At 42.2% G+C, this 20892-nt stretch overlaps 1 protein-coding gene and 1 long non-coding RNA gene across 7 annotated transcripts in view; one reads left to right on the top strand and one right to left on the bottom strand.

Annotated features, from left to right (window-relative positions):
• The window catches only part of LOC118662652, a 56257-nt gene extending 37582 nt beyond the window's left edge, over positions 1-18675 (top strand). For 4 of the 5 annotated variants that reach the window (XR_004969820.1, XR_004969819.1, XR_004969822.1 and 1 more), the window contains 2 exons: positions 16284-16466; positions 18488-18675. This is a non-coding gene — a long non-coding RNA (uncharacterized LOC118662652). Of the gene's footprint in view, positions 1-15923; positions 16467-18487 lie in introns of all 5 variants that reach the window. The other variant, XR_004969823.1, reaches the window with a different exon arrangement.
• Positions 1761-20892, bottom strand: part of COLEC12 (collectin subfamily member 12) — a 179540-nt gene continuing 160408 nt past the window's right edge. For both annotated transcript variants that reach the window (XM_036321270.1, XM_036321271.1), the window contains 5 exons: positions 19779-20267; positions 18782-18918; positions 17176-17285; positions 10105-10250; positions 1761-3213 (listed from right to left, as the gene is read on the bottom strand). In XM_036321270.1, the coding sequence (XP_036177163.1) occupies positions 3194-3213; positions 10105-10250; positions 17176-17285; positions 18782-18918; positions 19779-20267 (902 nt within the window). In that variant the 3' untranslated portion in view covers positions 1761-3193. The remainder of the gene's footprint in view (positions 3214-10104; positions 10251-17175; positions 17286-18781; positions 18919-19778; positions 20268-20892) is intronic.

The following is a 20892-nucleotide window of genomic DNA, read 5'->3' as shown; positions in this document are numbered from 1 at the left end:
TATAAATTCCTTCCTTTCTCATGACTTTTCTCATCCTCCCGTTCTTTTAATATTTCATAATTGACTGGCCACATTCACCTTTCTTCTTAATTCAGTAATTTTTAGGCTTCTCAGCTAACTTGTAGATTTTCTAATGCAGTACAGAGTTTTCTTTCATATTGCCTCGAGCACTTGTACATAGCATTTGGCCTGGAAGAAGGAACCAGCTCTACCTTTAGGGTGTTTTGTTGAGAAAGGATTCAGGCAAGAAGTGATGCTTGAACTCAGTCTTAAAGGAGGTACTTTCCAGGTAAAAAGGATAGGAGAGGAAATCCAGGTAAAGTATGGGGTAAGAAAGAGCATGGAGGAAAGTGCAGGTGGACTGTAAGGCTGTTCTGGTGCTTGGTGAGGGCAAGTGGAGTTGCAGCTGGGAGAAAGGTGAGAGAGGTGTCTGGGAACCTGGTCACCAATGGCCGTATGCCCCCTGCATGGATGTCCTCCTGTGGAAGATTGTAAGCTGGGGGTAAAGGGTAGGATGGACTTCGATTTAGGGATGGAAGAATGAGGGACCTGACCGGATTTGAATTTTTGAAAACAGCTGTGACAGCAATGTGAGCAACAGGCAAATCTTAACCTCCGTTTCCTATTTTCTAGAGTAAGGACTTCGGTTTTGCACCAAGATTAGAAAAGGTTATGTGAAAGTAATAAATATATTTAAACTAATATTATTTTTGTGTGAGTCATAAATGAGTTAACATGCTTACTTTTTTAAGAGATCAGCTTTGTGATTGGAGGCAAAATACACATGCTTGGTAGTGGTACCTGATTTATAGAGCTTTTAAACATCTGTGGGATTTTTTGTTTGTTTGTTTGTTTTTTAATGGGAGCAGCTATTGCTATTTGGTTGTCTGCTTTAGCTTAAACTCTACTACAAATTGGAAGGATAGGGGAAGAGCTGATGAACATTGATTATTGAAGAGGAAAAAAAAGGTCCACTCCTCCCACACACACACACACCCCAATTGTGCCTTCATTCTTTCGAGAGCCATTTGAAAAGAAAAACGTTTTCCATCTGCTCATAGCATGTAGCAAGCCAAGTGCCTGAAAACCTCATCATAGTTACCAAAACTTTTTTCCCCAAAGAGTATGAGTTGTGAGTAGGTGAAGAGAAACCTGTTGTGTAAATAGCTTAACATCCAAAGGAGTAACGTACACGAGGCTTCTTATAATGTGCGACATTCATCTGATTTTATTCACTGAGCCTATTAAGAAGGACCCTGGTACTTAAAGAAAATTAGGACATTCTCAAAGCTCAAGTCTGAATCCTGCATCACTCCTTGGTGATGGTGACTCAGCAAATCACATCACCTCCCTGAGCCCCACCTTTCTCTGTAAAATGGGGAATGTAGGAAGTCCTACTTCATAGGGCTGCCGGGAGGATGACTTGAGGCCATCTGGTTGAAGCCCTCCAGTCAGTGGCAGACAAATGATAAACACTCAGTAAGTCATTAGGGCTGGGATAGTGCTGGAGCTGGCACTATTCTTTTCTGATGACAGCATCAGACATTTAATTTCAAGTTGCTTCTGATGAAAAAGAGGATTCAGTTGAGTCTATGAGCCTGAAGATGCAGGGCCCAGACGATGATTGGTCCTGCCAGCCTGTCCAGGCCACATGCACAGGACAGCAGGGCATAAAGGTGCTGAGGAGATGGCCGTCCCGTGCTGCAGAGACAGCACGACTGGGGACCAGGAGCAAGGCAACACAGTCCGCGCAGCAGATGTGAAAGTCAAATTGTCTTTATTCTTTTACCATTGTATTTGGAATGGATAGCAGCACTTCCTGGGGAGCTTGGGAAGGGAGGAGGGGGGTCTGTTGGATGGAAATCTTACCATTGAGCATCAGGTATATCTGGTGCTTATTTTAAGCACAGTTCATGTTAGACTTTTCAATGGCAAATCAAGGAGTAGACGGAAGATAGGCTCAGAGGAAAGGTTCTTTGCAAAAGTTCAAAGTGGCCAAAAGTTTATTCTTGCATTTCATCATGCATGTGCCTTGGAATTGTGTAATTTTTATTTTTATTTTTTTTCAAATTATGTAATTTTTAGAACCTGACAAACTTTCCAGGTAGCACATAGCTGTCCCCATCTTTCTAGCATCTCTGCCTTTGGCTGATGTGAGGCCATGCATTCTTGACAGTCAGTATCAGCTCTGGTATGGGTCTAAAACCAAGTATATTCATACCTCAGCCATAAATCAGGATCTTCTAGACAGCCAGATTCAGGTGCTGTACTCTTCCCAACAGATGCCTCTCCGCCACCCCCGGCCCCACCAAAATGAGGAGAGGCACATCCTGAGTTAAGCTCTGGGCTTGGCCAGGCACACAGCAAGGGTGTTGGTTGGTGATGGGCTCAATGCACAGCCCACTTGACTGAGCCATGTATGTGCTCAGGCTTAACTACACTGGCAAAATCTGTAAGGGTATTTCTAGATATTTCACATGATTGACTCCTCTGAGGAAATGATAACGTTTAAAAATATATATGTACACACACATATTTATTTTTTTAAAACCACAACTAAAAGATTCTTTGCCATTGGGTAAAATTAAATCTGACAAGAAACCCTATGAGTTTTTATTAGTACCATATTGTTTTCTTTGGCTCCATGTATTATATTGGTAAAATGGCAACGATGACAAAAATAAAAAGGAAAAAAATTGTAAAAAAAGGCACATATTTTGTACAAAAATACAGTTTTAAAAGCTCTTTAAGTATATTTCATATTATTAAGAGTTGGCCTATATATCTCTATGTCTGAATATTTTTCCTACATTTGGGATTTTAGAAATGTCAGGTACTGTTTACACAGTATATGTGTAAGTTCTTCCTAAAGGTCAACAATCAACAATAATCTTTTTATAATCGGAGCATTCCATGTTTTGGAAGATATGATTTGCATACACTGTACAGTTACTGGCTGATAAATCTATGTGATTCAGTCCATACTAAAAATCAGTATCTCATACTGGGGGAACATTTTAGTTCCAAAGTCCTTGAGTAATGGCAAATGGTAAAGAACATTAGCTGTCAATTTTTTCAGGAGTTGGGTTTCAGTGCTTTTTCCAATCTGGTGAGCAGGTGATACGATCAGAAGGAAGTATCCTTTGCCTTTGAGAACTGTCCGAAAATTTGCTCATGTTATTATCACAGTCCATTATAATGCAGATGATAGCACTAAAAGAGAGGGAAAAGGATGGGTGTTAGTTTTTGTTGTTTTTAAAGAATAACATTAATGTATAATTTAAAAAAAAAGAACATGTGTTTTTTTAGAGGAAAGATTCCAAAATACATAATTTAATAATGTTTATTTTTTCAAAGAAATGCCTAGCAGTTCTTATTCAGGTGAAGTAAAAGGTAAGATTCATTTCAAAGGAGCCTATTCTGGGGAAGTGTAGTCCCAACTCAAATCCCAAATGACCAAACAAGGGAAACAAACAAACACGGGTAAGCTTGTCACTCGCTACTGATTTGTAGTCTCTTGTTTAGATATTTGTGTTCTTCTCTAACACTTTTTTTCTTTTTATAATGACCATTCTATTAGGTATGAGGTGTTATTGTGGTTTTGGTTTGCACTTCCCTGATGATTACTGATGCTGAGCATCTGTTAATGTGCCTGTTGGCCATCTGTATGTCTTTGGGAAAGTATTCAGATCATCTGCCATTTTTAAATTAGACACCTTTTTTTTTGCTAGAGTTGTATGAGATTTTTTTTTTGTTTTTAATGTATTTTGGATACTAGTCCCCAACCAGATCTATGATTTGCAAAAATCTTCTCCCATTCAGTAGGTTGCATGTTCATTTTGTTAATGGTTTCCTTTGCTATGCCAGAGGCTTTTTAGTTTGAAATAGTCCCACTTGTTTATTTTTGCTTTTGTAGCCTTTTCTTTTGGTGTAAAATCCGAAAAGTTATTGCCAAGACAGATGTCAAGGAGTTTATTGCCTGCTTTTTTTCTAGGAGTTTTATGGTTTCAAGTCTTATATTCAAGTCTTTAAGTCAGTTTGAGTTAATTTTTGTGTATAAGATAGTGGTCCAGTTTTATTCTTTTGCATATGGCTGTCCAGTTTTCTGCACCATTTACTGAAGAGATGGTCCTTTCCCCATTGTATATTCTTGGCTCCTTTGTCATAAATTAATTGGCCATAAATGCATGGGTTTATTTTTGGGTTTTCTATTTTGTTCCATTGATCTATTCTGTTTTTTTAAAATAAGTTTTTATAGATTTTTAGAGAGAGGAAGGAAGAGGGAAAGAGAGATAGAAACATCAGTGATAAGAGAGAATCATTGATCTGCTGCCTCCTGCATGCCCCTATTTGGGATCGAGCCCAAAACCTGGGCATGTGCCCTGATCAGGAATCAAACCAGTGACCTCTTGGTTTCTGGATCGATGCTCAACCACTGAGCCACACCAATCAGGCTATTGTTTGTTTTGTGCCAACACCATACTGTTTTGATTACTATAGTTTTGTAATAGAGTTTGAAATCAGGAAGTGTGATGCCTCCAGCCTTTTTTTTTTTCTTTCACAAGATTACTTTGGCTACGTGGGGTCTTTTGTGGTTCTATACACATTTTAGTATTGTTTGTTGTATTTTTGTGAAAAATGCCAGTGGGATTTTTAAAAATATATATATTTTATTGATTTTTTTACAGAGAGGAAGGGAGAGGGATGGAGAGTTAGAAACATTGATGAGAGAGAAACATCGATCAGCTGCCTCCTGCACACTCCCTACTGGGGATGTGCCCGCAACCAAGGTACATGCCCTTGACTGAAATCGAACCTGGCACCCTTCAGTCCACAGGCCAATGCTCCATCCACCGAGCCAAACTGGTTAGGGCTGCCAGTGGGATGTTGATGGGAATTGCACTGAATCTATAGATTCCTTTGGTATGTATGGATATTTTAACAGTATTAATTCTCCCAATCCATAATTACAGAATATCTTGCCATTTATTTGTGTCTTCTTCAATTTTATTCAACAGTTATCTTATAGTTCTTTAAATATCTGGTGGTGGAATTTATCAGTGAAGACATCTGGTCCTGGATTTTGTTTGTTGGGAGGCCTCTGAATACTGATTCCACCTCCTTACTAATAATTGACCTATTTGGATTCTATTTTTTCATGATTCAGTTTTGATAGGTTATGTTTCTAGGAACTATTTCTTCTATGTTGTCCAATTTGCTGGTGTATAAATGTTCATAGTAGTGTCTTATGATCCTTTTTATTCCTCTGGTATGAGTTGTAATATGCCCTCTTTCATTTCAGATTATATTTGTGGCCATCCTTTTTTTTTTTTTTTTTTTTTTTTGCGAGTCTAACGAAAGGTTTGTCATTTAAAAAAAAAAAAATTTTCAAATACCAGCTCTTGATTTCATCAATCTTTTCTATTGCTGTTTTAGTCTCCATTTCATTTATTTCTGCTCTTACCTTTATTTCCTTACCTCTACCAATTTGGGGCTTCATTTGTTCTTTTTCTAATTCCTGGAGGTGTAAAGTTAGGTTATTTGAGATTTCTCTTGTTTCTTGATGTAGCCATTTATTGCTATGAAATTCCCTCTTAGAACTGCTTTTGCTGAGTCTCATAAGTTTTGGTATATTGTGTTTCCATTTTCATTTGTCTCAAGGTATTCTTGTTGTGTTGCTAATAATCCTCACCTGAGGATATTTTTTCCGTTGCTTTTCAGAGAGAGTGGAAAGGAGGGAGGAGGGGGGAGAGAGAGAAACATTGATGTGAGAGAAACACATCCATTGGTGGTCTTATGCATTCGCTCCGACGGGGCAGGGAGTGAACCTGCAATCCAGGTATGTGCCCTTGACCAGAATCGAACCTGTGACCCTTTGGTGTTTTGGCTGATCTCTAACCACTGAGAATACTGGCCGGGCTCAAGATATTTTATTTCTTTTGATTTCTTATTTGACCCATTTGTGTGCAGTAGCATACTGTTTAATCTCCATATATTTGTGAATTTTCCAGTTTTCTTCTTGTAACTCATTGCTAGTTTCATATCCTTGTGGTCAGAAGAGATGCTTGATATTTCAGTCTTCTTAAACTTATTAAGACTTGTTTTGTGGACTGACATAAGATATATCCTGGACAATGTCCCATATATACTTGAGAAGAATACATATTCTGTTGCTTTTGGGTGGAATGTTAAGTATATATCTGTTAAGTCCTTTTGGTCTAATGTGTTGTTTAAGGCCAATGTTGCCTTCCTGATTACCTATCTCAGCGGTTCTCAACCTGTGGGTCGTGACCCCTTTGGGGGTCGAACGACCCTTTCACAGGGGTCTCCTAAGACCATTGGAAAACACACATATAATTACATATTGTTTTTGTGATTAATCACTATGCTTTAATTATGTTCAATTTGTAACAATGAAAATACATCCTGCATATCAGATATTTACATTACGATTCATAACAGTAGCAACATTACAGTTATGAAGTAGCAACGAAAATAATTGTATGGTTGGGGGTCACCACAACATGAGGAACTGTATTAAAGGGTCGCGGCATTAGGAAGGTTGAGAACCACTGCTCTATCTGGATGATTTATCCATTAAAGTCCTCTGTTATCAATGTAGTGTTATTTCTCTCTTTAGTTCTGTTAATATTTGCTCTACATATTTTGGTGCTTCAAATATAATGTGTTGCGTGCATAAATACTTACAAATGTTTATCCTCTTATATTAACTTCTTTATCATTACGTAATGACCTGGTCTTATTACAGTTTTTGTGTTATAGTCTATTTTGCCTGCCCTGCCAGTGTGGCTCAGGTGGTTGGGTGTCATCCCACACACCGTAGGGTTGCTGGTTAGGTTCCTGGTCAGAGCATATGCCCTGGTTGTGGGCTCCATTCCGTTTGTTCTTGCATCAATGTTTCTCTTTCTCTAAAAATCAATTTTAAAAAATCTTTAAAGTCTATTTGCCTCATATACATATAGGTACCCCAACTTCTTTTGGTTTCCATTTGCATGGAATATCTTTTTCTATCCTTTCACTTTCAGTCTGTGTGTCCTTCATTGAAGTGAATCTCTTGTAGGGAGCACATAGATTGTATTTTTATCTATCTAGCCACTCATATATTAAAAAAAAAGTTTTTTAAAGACATTTTACTGATTTCAGAGAGGAAGAGGGAGAGATAGAAACATCATTGATCAGAGAGAATCATTGGCTGCTTCCTGCACGCCTCCTACTGGGGATCGAGCCTAAAACCTGGGCATGTGTCCTGACCAGGAATTGAATTGTGACCTCCTGGTTTATAGGTCAATGCTCTGTAAACCACTGAGCAACACCGGCTGGGCCACTATGTCTTTTGATTGGAGAATTTAGTCCATTTGCATTTAAAGTAATTATTGATAAGAATGTACTTATTGCCATTTGTTTTCTGGTGGTTTTGTAATTCCTCTGTTCCTTTCTTCTCTCTCTCTTTTTTCTCTTGCTTTCTTCCTTTGTGATTTGATGAATTTCATTAGTGGTATGCTTTGATTCCTTTCTCTCTCTCTCTCTCTTTTTTTTCTGTGTATCTACTATAGGTTTTTGCTTTGTAGTTACCATGAGGATTATGTATAACAGCTTATATTTATAACACCCTATTTTAAGTTAAAAACAATTTAAGTTTGAGCACATTCTAAAGCTCTACACTTTTATTCTTCCCCCACCATTTTTTGTTTTTGATGTCACAATGAATATCTTTTTCTATTGTTTATCCCTTAACAAATTATCAGTTATTTTTACTACTTTTCTCTTTCAAACTTCATACTAGCTCTATAATGATTAATGTACCATCTTTACAAAATGAGATTCTGAATTTTATTATATTCACCTTTACCCGTGAAATTTACATGTTCATCTGTTACCCTGTTACTTTTATTTTCAGCTTAACATTTTTTATAAGACTAGTCTAGTGATGATGGACTCCGTTAGGGTTTGCTTTTCTGGAAAATTTTTTAATCTCTTTGAATTCTTAAGGACAGCTTGCCAAGTAGTGTTCTTGGTTGGATGTTTTTTATTTCAGCACTTGAATATATTGTGCCACTCTCTTCTGGCCTGCCAAGTTTCTGTTGAAAAAAAAAATCTGCTGATAGTCTCTTAGGAGTTTCCTTGTATGCAACAAGTAGTTTTTCTCTTGCTAATTTTAATATTTTCTCCTTTAACTTTTGATATTTTAAGAAACCTGCTTCAGGTCTCTTTGGGTTCCTCTTATTTGGAGTGCTCTGGTTTCCTGGATTAGATGTCTGATCCAGCTTATGGACATTTCTTCCCTAAGTTATAGACATGTTCAATCATTATTTCTTTAAATAAGCTTATATTTGCTTTTTCTTCTGGGACCTTCTATAATGTGAATGTTGATCCACTGGACGTCTCATAATTCCTTTAAGCTATCTTCACTTTTTGAAATTCTTTGTTGATTGAGTTAGTGAGCTCCACTGCCCTCTCTCAGTTCACTGATCCTTTCTGCTTCATCTAGTATACTGTTGAATCCCACAGGTATATTTTTCATTGCAGTTATTGTATTCTTCAGCTCTGTGACTTCTATTTGGCACTTTCTTATATTATCTCCATTTCATTAAGTACTTTTTGAGGTTTTATCTTGTTCTTTTTTGGGAACATATTTCTTTTCAGTTACCTTGATTCCCCATTTTGGTTTCTATACATTGAAGTGCCACCTTTTCTGAGGGAGTAGCCTTGTGTAAGAGATGAACCTTATCGTTGAACCCTGCCCTAGCTCTTGATTGTCCAAGTAGCCTATTTTATAATTAGTCCCCCAGTAATTGAGGCAGATCCAAAGGAGAGGTACCCAAGGAGAGGATCTCAGTCAGCACCCAGATTTGGACTGATTGGAAGCCAGATCTTCAGGCAGCCGCTTTTAAGATATGTAAATGTACACAGTAGACCACAAGTGTTTGTTCCTCTGGCAACCAGAGCTGGGTGAACTAGAAGTGTCTCCTGAGCAGTTGTCGCAATGGTCAGGGCACCAGATGAGTGTACAGGCTTCTTTCTAGGAGATACTGATTACCTTGAATGAGGCAGAGTAAGTGTGCAAAGATGGAGTCCACTGGCCTCAGAAGTCCCCTAGACATGTGCCAAACCAGAAGCCTTGCCCCCCTTGCTGAAGCTCCAGGACAAGCAAATAGGTTTCTTTCACAGAAACACTTGGGGTGTAATTCATTCTGCTGTGTGTGCTGTGCCCTGGGGGTGGTAGCTGGCCGAGAACTGTGTCTCTGTTACTAGCCCATGGGAACTGAGGAATGCAAGCTCTAGAAGTAGGTGATCAAGGCATGTCCCCTGAGCAGCAGCTGCAAAAAACTGGGGTACCCTTTAGAAATATACTGATTCTCTGCAGCATGGCAGAGGGAGAGTGCAAAGATAGTGCCTGCCCTCCAAGGTCTTCCAACTTTTTTAAAAAAATAAAGGCTTAATAAGATACACTTCACATATCATTTAAAGTATACAATTAAAGTGGTTTTTATAATATTCACAAAGTTGTACAATTTAGAACATTTCCATCACCTCCAAAAGAAATCCCGTAACTATTAGATTTACTCCTTCTCCCTAAAACTTTTAAATCTAGTTGTGATGAAAAAAATTAAGAAAACACATTCTAAAGAAGGTCATGTATTAAATGAAGCTGTAGATAAGTACTTTTGAAATGGAAAAAATCTCTAAAAGCCTCTTTGGCTTATTAACTTATAAGGGGCACTGACTATATCTCTCCATTATCTACTACAGCATCTTGCCCATAGTAAATGCTAAATAAATACAGGTGGAATTAAATGCTTGGCTACCTGAACTGTGTATGGAACTCTATGAAAAAAATATAATACTGGTGCCATATGTTAAAGAACAAATGTCTGGCAGTGTAACCTAGGCTAGTTAGTCTGACATTTATTGAGTACTTTCTCTACATTAGGCATCTTTATTATCGCCTCCTCACAACGACCTCATTAAGAGGATGCTATGATTATTCCTCAGTGGCAAAACCAGGACTGGATTCAGAGCCCTCTTGCCCTTTAATAGGATATAACCTCTGCAGCTCCCTCTTCAGTTCCCTCTACTGCTTACCTGTCTCCCTGTCTTTTTCACATATGAAGTTATTGATGTCTTCACACTGGAAATCGTTCCACTGCCCAGCGTAAATTAGCCCAGCACAGTCTTCTCCTGGCCCATGGCCATGGCCCCAGTCATCTGGCTGTCCAGCTTTCCAATTTCTTTTAACAAAACAGAAATTGAATGTTATTTTAAAGTCATGTAGAAGTTTTCTTTCCCCCCAAAGCAGCAGGGAAATATAAAAAAAAACAAAACCCCAAAACTGAAGCATGTCATTTGTCTTAGAAGGAAAATGCATTGTTTAAAAATCCATGCATACTCTTTTTTTAATCTTCACCCAAGGATGTGTTTATGGATTTAAAAAAATTTTTATTTTATTTTATTTTTTTTTTGAGAGAGAGGAAGGCAGGAAGGGAGGGTGGAAGGGAAAGAGAAAGAGAGAGAGAGAGGCATCGATTGGTTGCCTCCTGTTCAAACCTGTAACCAATTGCTTGACCGGGAATTGAACCCACAATCTTTCTAGTGCAAAGGACAACCCTCCAACTAACTGAGCCACCTGGCCAGGGCGCATGCATAACTCTTATTCAGAATAAGAATCAGCTGTTTTGCAGAGTACAGCTATACCTTATTTTATAATGCTCTGTTTTATTATGCTTCAGATTTTTTTTTTTTTTTTTTTTTTTTACAAATTGAAGGCAAGAGCCTCCCCCAGCAAAAAGATTATGACTTGCTTTATTGTGGTCTGGAACCGAGATGTGCCTATAGTGTGTATTGCAGCATCTCCCTACAAGGTTGTTTTCCTTGTCTGAATGAAATCAACTCATTGAGTTACTTCATCACAATGCTGAGAGTAAATCCTTCTTCAACACAGTTAGATGAATGAAGATGGTTTCGTGTACTGCAATGCTGACTTCTGGACACATGTAAATATTTGTGCATGAATTTATCTACACTCTGAGTATATGATACACACACACACACACACTCTCTTGTGAGAACCTAGAGGGATCCTTGTACATTTTGATACCTTGCCTCTCTAAGTCAAAGAGTCAGGCAGAGAAAGTGAGAGGCCCTTGATATACATTTACAAGAGCCTATAATTATAGACACTTGGTTATGGTTGTGTGGCTAAGTTTTAGATCGTTGGTTGCTTTAGAAAGAAACAGTAATTTAATCTTACTGAAAATGACTCAGACATTTCACTGCCTTTTTTGGAAGAGAGATTCTTAAAAACAAGTTTTCTTTAGGATGAGTTCACTTGGGGCTTATTAATTTGGATGCCGCTGCTCAAATCACCACTTTGCCAAGTTTTGCTCTTCTTTACTCTATTTTCATGCAGTAAGTTAGATGTGCTATCAAGACTAAAAACTTGAAAGGTAAATTTTCTCTAAGAAGCAGGCCTTGTACAGAAGCCTGTGGTCACTGCCTGAGAGGACAAGCTTGCCTCACGTGGAGGGTCGGGAAGAACATCTGCAGCAGGAGTGCTTCCCATAAACTGTGACTCATTATTCCATCAGCCACAGTGTCCTAGGGCCACCCGAGGAGAGAGCCCAATCGTCCCACGTCTTTTGACAATAAAACCAGCAAAATCAGAGGGCAGTGGGAAAGGACAGTTGAAAATTATAGTTAAAGGATAAGGCAACAAAATAGAAGACTTTCCCACATCAAATGTATATTCTGGGATTAAAAAAAAAATGATGAGTGACCTTACTTAAATAAATCTAGTGATGAAAGGTAATTTAGATAAAACCATCAACTGATGAGATTAAAAACAGGGTCATAGGAGGGAGAGTTAAAAATATGAATTCATTCACATTTTCACACAATACATATCCACAGAGCACCTACTGTGAGGTCAGGGATAATTCTAGGTGATGGCAACACAGCAAAATAGAGAATAGATAGAGCCCCAGCCCTCAGAGAACTCACATAGCAGGCAAGAAACAAATGAATTAAAAACTGAAGACTGCCAGAGAGAGATGAAGTTGGGAGGGAAAATAGTTGACTTCCACGTGGATGCTTTAAAAAAAAAAAAAAAAATCCCCACCAAAGGACATAATTACAGAGAGGGAAGAATGGGGGAGCAGGGGCGGGGAGGGAGACACAGAATGGCAAAGAATAGGAAAAGAATGGCAGAGGCCTAAGCTGAAAAATTCCTGCATCCCATACTATATCCTAGTATAATACACATGTCACAGAAGTGGTTGGATAGCATACTGTAAGTACACCAGGGACCTCGGAAGCACTCGGACTCACTGTTCCAGTGAATTGGAAACACAAGCACATCCGCTTGTGGGTGTGACCTTCCCCCAGGATTCTGGGCTGACCATATTGGAGACAAAACACAAAGTCCCAATCTTGGGAATTGCCCCTTCCAACTTAGTAACTTTCTTATTGACCGCAAGATTGACTGAGGCTTCGTGGCCAAAAAACTTCTGCTGGTAAGAGCCTGGCTTCAAAATAGAAAAAATCTTGCTGGTGAGTATTTCTTTGCTGTAGAATTTTCTCCTGCTATAGGGGTCTGTTCAGTGGAAGACTTCTCTCTAGTGGCCTGAGCCAGTGCCACTCTGGTAGAAACATGAAGCATGAGTGAGTTATTGCTGAGTTAGATGGCACTGAGTGTTCCCCTCTGGTGCCTACCATTCCTTTGCCCTCTATTATATAAAGTTGTTTGGAGCAGTCTGTAGACAGAAAGGCAGGTATGTTTTATCTTTGTGATGTTGAGATGAAAGCTGTCACTCGTAACTTGACAGCATGTTTCCACCAAGTGATGTCCTGTGCAGGGGACCAAGAAGTGGGCAAGAATAAAGGAGATTCAGTGTGTTTCAGGAAACCTTCAGGAAGAATATCACACCTCTGGTGATTGATCTAGGTGGGCAAGGGCAAGTCGGGTGGGCAGGCAAGGCCGTTTCACAGTACTGCGCTGAACAAGTGGATAGAGTCTGCACATCCCACTTGTGTCTGACTCCCCTGTGCTAACTCAGCCTCCATTAACAGTGACAACTTCTGTCAAAGGACGTGCCTGCATTGGTTCCCTCAAGAGTGGAAAGATTGGCTTTGACATGCTCCTGGCTCGCGGATCCTCTCTGGTTTGTACGTTTTCTGTTTCATTCTTTCCAGTCTTTGTTTCCTTCCTTCTACTTAATGTGGAATTGCTCTTCTTCTTCTTCTTTTAACCTCTGAAAGTAGAAGCTCAGATCATTGATTTTTCAACTTAAAATATTTTTTCTAAGTGTTTTAAAGCTATAAATGCCTTTTTAAAATTGTTAGCTGCATCCCAAAAAAACTTGATATGTTTACAAACTTTCATTTTGTTTGAAACACTTGAAATTTCTTTTGTGATTTCTTCTTTGATTCATAGATTATTTAGAAGTGTGTCCTGTAATTTCCAAACATTTGGGGATTTTATAGCTTTTTGTTCTCCATTTCTAATTTAATTTTGCTTTGGTTAGAGAACATATTCTGCATAATTCCACTGCTTTTAAATTTATCAACACTTGAGGGCCCAGCATATAGTTTCTCTTGGTGAACATCCCATATGTACTTGAAATGCATATATACTTGTAGTTACTGGGTGAAATGTTCCATAATGTGCATGAAGTTACGTTAGTTGGTAGTGTCTACTATATCCCTTCTGGGTTTTCTACTAGATCTGTCGGTTACTGAGAGGAGAATGTTGAAATATCCTTTGAAGCCCCGCTCTTTGCTATGGCCACATTTAGGGTTGGTACATATGTCTTCTGGATTGTGGTCCTGGAAGTCAGGTTTTCTTACATAAGTGGAAGAATACCACCTCTCGCTCATACTGCTGGCCACACACTCTGGAAAGGATCCCGCAGGCCAGCATGGAGGCTGGCTCACAGGTGCTCCGGGATAATCACTGACTGTTACCATGGGACCTTGGCCAGTCACCCGTTGGGGGGCTGGTGCTGGCAGGAATGGAGTTTTCACAGGCTTGTGGTGAAAGGAGAAAAATAAGGACTCTGTGTGTGTGTGATGGTCAGCAGTCTTTTATTGAAAAGGACTGTAGGTTTCTTTTTTTTTTCTGTGCTGAGATTTGTTGATAGGTGATTTTTAGAACCCACGTCCATAGTTGGCAAATAAAATCTTGGCAGTGTTTGTCAACCTCCAGTCTTCCTTTTGGAATTTTACTGGTGTGTGGACCTGAAGCATCTGACGTCGCAGATACTGTAGCACATGCCGTCCTTTTCCTCAATAGCTGGTCCTAAGTCAGTGAGTCGGGTCATATGCTGTATAGGAAATAAACCTTAGCTCAGATTTGTGTGTCGCTCAGCCTGTGGCATCCACTCCATATGACTGTTACTTTTGTCTGTGTATTCCAGCACTGTCCTTCTCAATCAGCTATCAGCATAAAAATGGAGGTTTCAAGAGGCAGAGGAGAGAGCCTTTTATCCCTTGTCTATTTCCTCTTTAACAGAAACCACAAAACCCTGAGACAATTTCAAAAGGGCATTGAATGTATGTAAAAAAGGTAAGAGGAAGCCTGTGGCAGGCGAGCCAGGGTCTAGAGCAGCAGTTCTCAACCTGTGGGTTGCGACCCCTTTGGTGGTCGAACGACCCTTTCACAGGGGTCGCCTAAGACCATCCTGCATATCAGATATTTACTTTACGATTCATAACAGTAGCAACATTACAGTTATGAAGTAGCAACGGAAATAATTTTATGGTTGGGTCACAACATCAGGAACTGTATTTAAAGGGCCGCCAGAAGGTTGAGAACCACTGGTCTAGAGGGTAAAGGTGAGAAGTGTTCGGGGAGACCTCTGAGAGCCTAATACCCAGCCCCTATGCCAAGGCATGGCAGAGAACATTCTTTCTGTCTTCTTTCCAAACTTAGTCTGATACCTGGGCTACTGTGTGTGGCATCTCAATCAGGACACTGTATAATATATAAATGCTACGTAGTAGTACTCTGCTGTTACTGACTAGCATGAAAATACTTGGGATTATGACAATACCAGTGCTAGCAGGTGACATTCCTTGAGCTCTCCCCATGGGCCAAGTACTGTACTAAATGCTTTATTTGTATTATCTCATTTAATATTCACAATACCGATGTAGGTCCTTCCATGATACTCCTTTCTATATGAGGACATGAGGTTTCGCATGGTTGAGTAGTTGCACAAGGTCACACAGCTGAGAGTGCTCGGTCAGGGCCTGGAGCCCAACCATCGGCCCCAGGGCATGTGCGCTCTCCCCTAGCGGCACTGGCTCTTTCTAGTTTGTGCAATGTTTATTATTCTGTGTCAAGTTAAATTAGCCTCCAGTGTTGAGGCCTCATGCTATGTCTGCCTAGTTTATTCTTGCTTTTAAAATTTGATCCTGCGGGTTTTTACACATATATGTGTTCCTTTGGGTGGAAAATGAGAAGCACAGTCGGTGCTGTGGCTGGGGTGCAGAGCCAAAGCTCGCAGGGGGGGTTCCAGGGTGGCTGGGGACAGGGTCCCGGGAAGGTGTCTGGTGATGTAATCTTTTGGTACCTCGGGTCCCAGGTACGAAAGCTGGCGCTCTCCTTCCAAATCATGTACTTCTCGCTGGAGCCTGGGAGAGCTGGCGTAGACAGTAATGTTTCTCCTCAACCCGTTCCATGTGCGCCAATCCGTTGTTTTTTTCTTGGAGGAAGGCTTAAGATTGAATTTCTTAGTGAGTCTAACCCAGACCTTTTAGCATTTATGGCTGTGAGAAAAGTGGGGGAGATTGGTATTTTTTCAGCACCCCTTGGGCTCCTTTAAAAAAAAAGGTTTTGGCATTCTTACCTGTCAGTCAGATTCATCCTTTCCTTTAATCACCACTGCCTCCCACACCACCTCCAGCCCTGCACTGCTCCGATTTCAGATGCCAACTCTCAACCGTTTGAGTCTCCTGAAGCGCACCTCAGCCATGCTGGGCACTCTCCTCCGGCTGACGGCCACGTTCCCGGGGACCAGGGTGTGGTGCCACTTCCCCTCCCCAAGGACAGGGTATCTGTCAGGCCAGGCCGAGGCTCATCTTCAGCCAACCTAAAATCTTCAAATGTTCCACCTTGACTTTTGGGCCCTCGCTTTTTTTTAAAGACATGGCCCTATTCTGGTCATCTGTATCTTCCAATCGTGAGTTTCACATGGATGACTTAAAAGTACAGAGAAGCCCCTCTCCACCACCTCTGACCCACTCCTGCTCCTCGACTCCTCCAGGTCTGGCCTCAATGCCCGTGACACCGCCTGAGACCCGAAGCGCCCTTGCTTTCTCCTCTCCTGGTGCCATGGATGCTGCAGTCTCCTCCACGCTCGGGACATGCTCCTGCAGCTGAGATGCCCTCACCCCTATGCACACCCACGGGCCTGTCTTCTGTCTCCGGCAAAGGAAAGGATTCAGAGGTGGGTTTTTAGAAATTCTGCTCTATTTAGTACAGTTTATTGTATATTTCCACATCCATTAGAGGCAAGGCAGGACTAGGAAGAAGTAAAATTTAAATTGGCACGAAGTTAGTTATCATCAGACCTTTGGGCAGGATTAGGGGCGGTGGACACCTGGGGTAGGCAGCTGGGCCTAGGAGCTCTGAGAAGGTGCTGTGACATGCTTGCATTCTTCAGAGAACCCAAGTCACATCGGACCACACGAGGGAATCTTCAAACCTTTAGGAGACGGTTACCCCACAAACACCTTTGTTTAGAGTACACTTGAACTTCCCGTAAAACTTGCAGTTCATAATCATGCTCTGGACAGAAGTCCAACCAGATTAAGGGTGAACTCTGAATGTGCGTGAGGTCGTCTGGGCTCCCTTCTCCTTCATGGCAGCATTTAAAGAGAACACTTCAGCCACATATGTGGTTTTTGTGAGTCTGATTTTCTTTCATAGAAATGAAAAAAGTTCACTCCACAAAAAGAAAAATCCTACTTTATAGCATATATCATCCCAACTACAATTTCCCTTCATAGAAATGCACAACTGGTACCAGGAACCTCAGTGTGCGGAGTGTCTAGGACATAGAGTTGTTAAGGAAGAAATTGTAGGAAGTCAGGCAAGAGGTGAAAAACAGAACAGTGCGAGTCTGACAACCGAGCTGGAAGTTTCTGAGCACTCACTTATACTCTAGGGACGTCCCATCCAGCCACTTCCATTCGTTTTCATGCTCCAAATCCGTGAGGCCGATCCAATGGCTCTCTCTCCCCACCATCTGCTTTTTTATCCATTGCTGAGCAATAAACCAGAGACGGTGCATTAGTATTTCTTGGAACAGATGTCTGTGGGGTTTCTCCCCCAACATTTAGAAAATAAGGACAATTTAAAAGAAAATGTGTGTCAGCACATTACTCTGCTTTTGCTGTACTCCTTTTTTAAAAAATATATATATTTTATTGATTTTTTACAGAGAGGGAGGGATAGATAGAAACATCGATGAGAGAGAAACATCAACCAGCTGCCTCTTGCACACTCCCTACTGGGGATGTGCCCACAGCCAAGGTACATGCCCTTGACCAGAATCGAACCTGGAACCCTTGAGTCCGCAGGCTGATGCTCTATCCACTGAGCCAAACCAGTTAGGGCACTGTACTCCTTTTTATTGTACTTTTGTTTGGCACTGTCTTGGGGGCTTTGACAGTTTTCCTCTTATCCTATTCTAGAGGCCCAGTGCACAAATTTGTGCACAGGTGGGGTCCGGCTGGCCTGCTCCAATCAGGGCCGATGGGGCCAGGCCAGCAGGGGGATGGGCCGCAGGCGGTTGGCTGGCCGGCCCCGCTTCCTGGTTGAATTCCCGGTCGAGGGGACAATTTGCATATTAGCCTTTTATTATATAGGAATTATATAGGATAGACCGAATGGCGGAACAACTGGTCGCTATGACGTGTGCTGACCACCAGGGGGTGTGAGCAGGGGTGCCAGACCACGCTGGTCGTTGTCATTGGCGCAAGCCTCTGATGGTTACTGAAAATTCTTTGCTCCCATGTGCTGCGCTCCCGCCCCGTGCTCACACCCGCTGCCGGCGCTGTCAGCAGGTACGAGCGGTGGCTGCCGGCCCCGATTGCCCCTGAGGGCTTCTGCACTTAGGGAAAAGGAAGGAGGCCACTGGAACAGTGTGGCACCAAAGAAAGAGCATCAGTATTGCCAGATGGACCTCACTTTCAGGCTCAGCTCTGCATTATTTGTCATCCCATGATTAAACCATTTAAACCTTGTGGAACCTCAGTAGGGTCATAAAGTTTAAAGGAGAAAATGGCTTGCAACGGTGCCTGGCACACATAAAGGCCAACAGAGTGCTCACCATCACTAGCTCGTGTGGGCTCTGTCCCTATGGACTTTTCTGCTCTTTCTGACCCTGCTGGGGCCACATGTCTGGTCCCTTACACCTCACTCTATCCCTATGGTGCTCATGCCTCTTTGCCCCTCTCTCCTCAGGTGCCAGCCCATAGGCTTCTCTTCTGCGTTACTGCTCTTGACAGCCACCAGGAGGAGCCACACGTCTCCCAGGCTGGACGAGCAATCTTCCAGGTGGAAGCAGGAGGATACAATTCCCATGCCAGGAATGCTTCTTGTCACTGGATAAAGCCCAAATCTCCATAATACAGCCTTCTGTTTTTATACGACCACGAATTCTTGATATCTTTGACTCCCCAGTAAGCATGCAATTTCCAAATGTAAACTATCCCTAAATTATAGTTTTCCCCAACTCTAAGTATGCGGCAAACATACCTGTTCCTCTCTTGTGTTTATGAAAACGAGATGTGAAGACTTTTCTTCACAGAAAAGTTTCGCATCCTCAAAAATTTCTTTCTCGACCGAAAAATAGTAGCATTTGTCTGTGAAGTTCTTCCAGTGAGGCGGGCAGCCTAGGAGTGCAAAGGTTCACAACACTGATTACAAACAAAACAGGAAAAGCACCATGCCTTCTTCAGCTGTGTGCAAGAGGCCCTGCTTCCCGCACAGGCCTGGAGCAGCCCCGTGTCCATGTGTGGAGCCCGGACATGCTGGGAGCAAAGACAAGTACAGGGAGCTGCAATTATGGTTAAAACTACATAATCTGGAAAATATCTGTGCTTTGTTCTTCTGCATCCAGATTAGTCCTTACAATGACAGAAACAACAACCAAAAGCAGTGCAGGCACAGATGGTCACCGTCAGTCTGGAGTCATATGGAACCTATAGACAACTGCATGGGAGAACCCGGAACCTAATCGGGCTCACAGAACAGCAAAGATGACCCGAGTGGTACTGAAGGAAATCAAGTGAAATTGGGTGTGGGTCCAAAGAGAGAGAAATAGGCTTGGGTGCAAACCCAGCATTTAAGAATTTACCAAAGGTTTAATTATGAAAAGGGCTAGAAGTCACCATAATACGTTCTCAGAAGCCATGAAATCTGGGCTTCAGTAACACAAAGTTCCACCTGCATGTTAAGTGAGGGACGTCCGTCCCCAGGTGAAGGGCATAAAGTGAGGACAGGATGGGTCGGGAGTGGCCAGCCTTGGACTTTCATGAAGGAAATGTCTGGGGACAAGTTTGTCCCTGAGGGCCGACTCAGTTAAATAAACAAGGGCTAGAGAACCTGTCATGTTTACATGTGCCTGTGAGAGCAGCAGAGCCCAGTGCCTCCCCCACGGGTGTGGGGGAGCATGGAGGACACACTGGGGCCAGCCCAGCCATGAGCACACACACTGCCCCGTCCCCTGGTGCCAGGGAGGGCTCAGACTTACCATTGGCCTCAGGTGCTGTGGTTGGCTCGTTCTGCAGGGCCAGGGGCACTGCTGCTCCTGATGGGCCTGGAGGGCCAGGGGGGCCCTTAGGGCCTGGCATGCCTGGCACCCCAGGCAAGCCCGGCAGTCCTCGCGGTCCAGGCACCCCGGGCTCCCCCACGGTGCCTTGCAGTCCCTGGAAGCCAGGAGGGCCCTGGGGGCCGGGGAGTCCGTCCTTGCCTGGTGGGCCTTGTGGGCCTGGGTCCCCACTGGGTCCTTGAGGACCGGGCTTCCCTGGAGACCCACGGGAGCCTTTGGCGCCCTGAGAGCCTTTGGAGCCTTTGCTGCCTCGCTCTCCAGGGGGGCCGACCGGCCCAATTGGGCCCCTCTCACCAGCAGGGCCGGGCGGACCAGGCTCCCCTTTCTCTCCCTTCTGTCCCTTGTTGCCAGTGGGACCAGGGGGGCCCTGTGCGCCCCTGTCACCTTTCGGACCCCTGGGACCAGGAGGACCTAAAACATAAAAATATAAATGGTACAACATGAAATCCATTGTAAGTGATAGTGAAAATTTCACCCTTTTATAAAACTTCCAATTTAAAAAAATCTAGACATACAAAATATATACATTAAGGATTGCTTACTGTTTTACCATACTATTGTTGATAGTATTTTTTTTTCTTTTTAACAGAAATGTTTCTTTCTAAGCCCACCCCTCCCTCTCCAAGCATTTAGAGTAGCTCTTATTGGCACACAACTTTCTAGTACCCACTGATGTTGTAGGGGAAGGGACAACTTCATGTAGCAGCATCAGCACGACTCCCACCATCGAACTGGGTTCTCCTAGTCCACTGGGACCATGTGTCACCAGCGAAAACTGGGCAGCTTGGGATCAAGATTCCCTCCCACTTATTTCCTCTTTTAGTCACTTATTGGACAAATATTTATTAGGACCTGGGATGCTAGTATTGTTTTATTAGCATCTGGATGATCCCAGATGCACCACAGAAGGTACTGTGGGTACCTAAATAGTTGATTTAGAAAGAAAAATGCTATCAAGTGTTGAGAGGTACTGTCCTGATAACCAGAGAAAGGCTCTTCCTCTGTTGCATCCCACCTGGCGTTCCTGTCCTCTTCA

The sequence above is a fragment of the Myotis myotis genome, unplaced genomic scaffold (assembly GCF_014108235.1).
Source record: "Myotis myotis isolate mMyoMyo1 unplaced genomic scaffold, mMyoMyo1.p scaffold_m19_p_9, whole genome shotgun sequence".
NCBI classification, from domain to species: domain Eukaryota; kingdom Metazoa; phylum Chordata; class Mammalia; order Chiroptera; family Vespertilionidae; genus Myotis; species Myotis myotis.
Note: the sequence above shows the minus strand (reverse complement) of the source record. Positions and strands in the feature narration are given on the sequence as shown.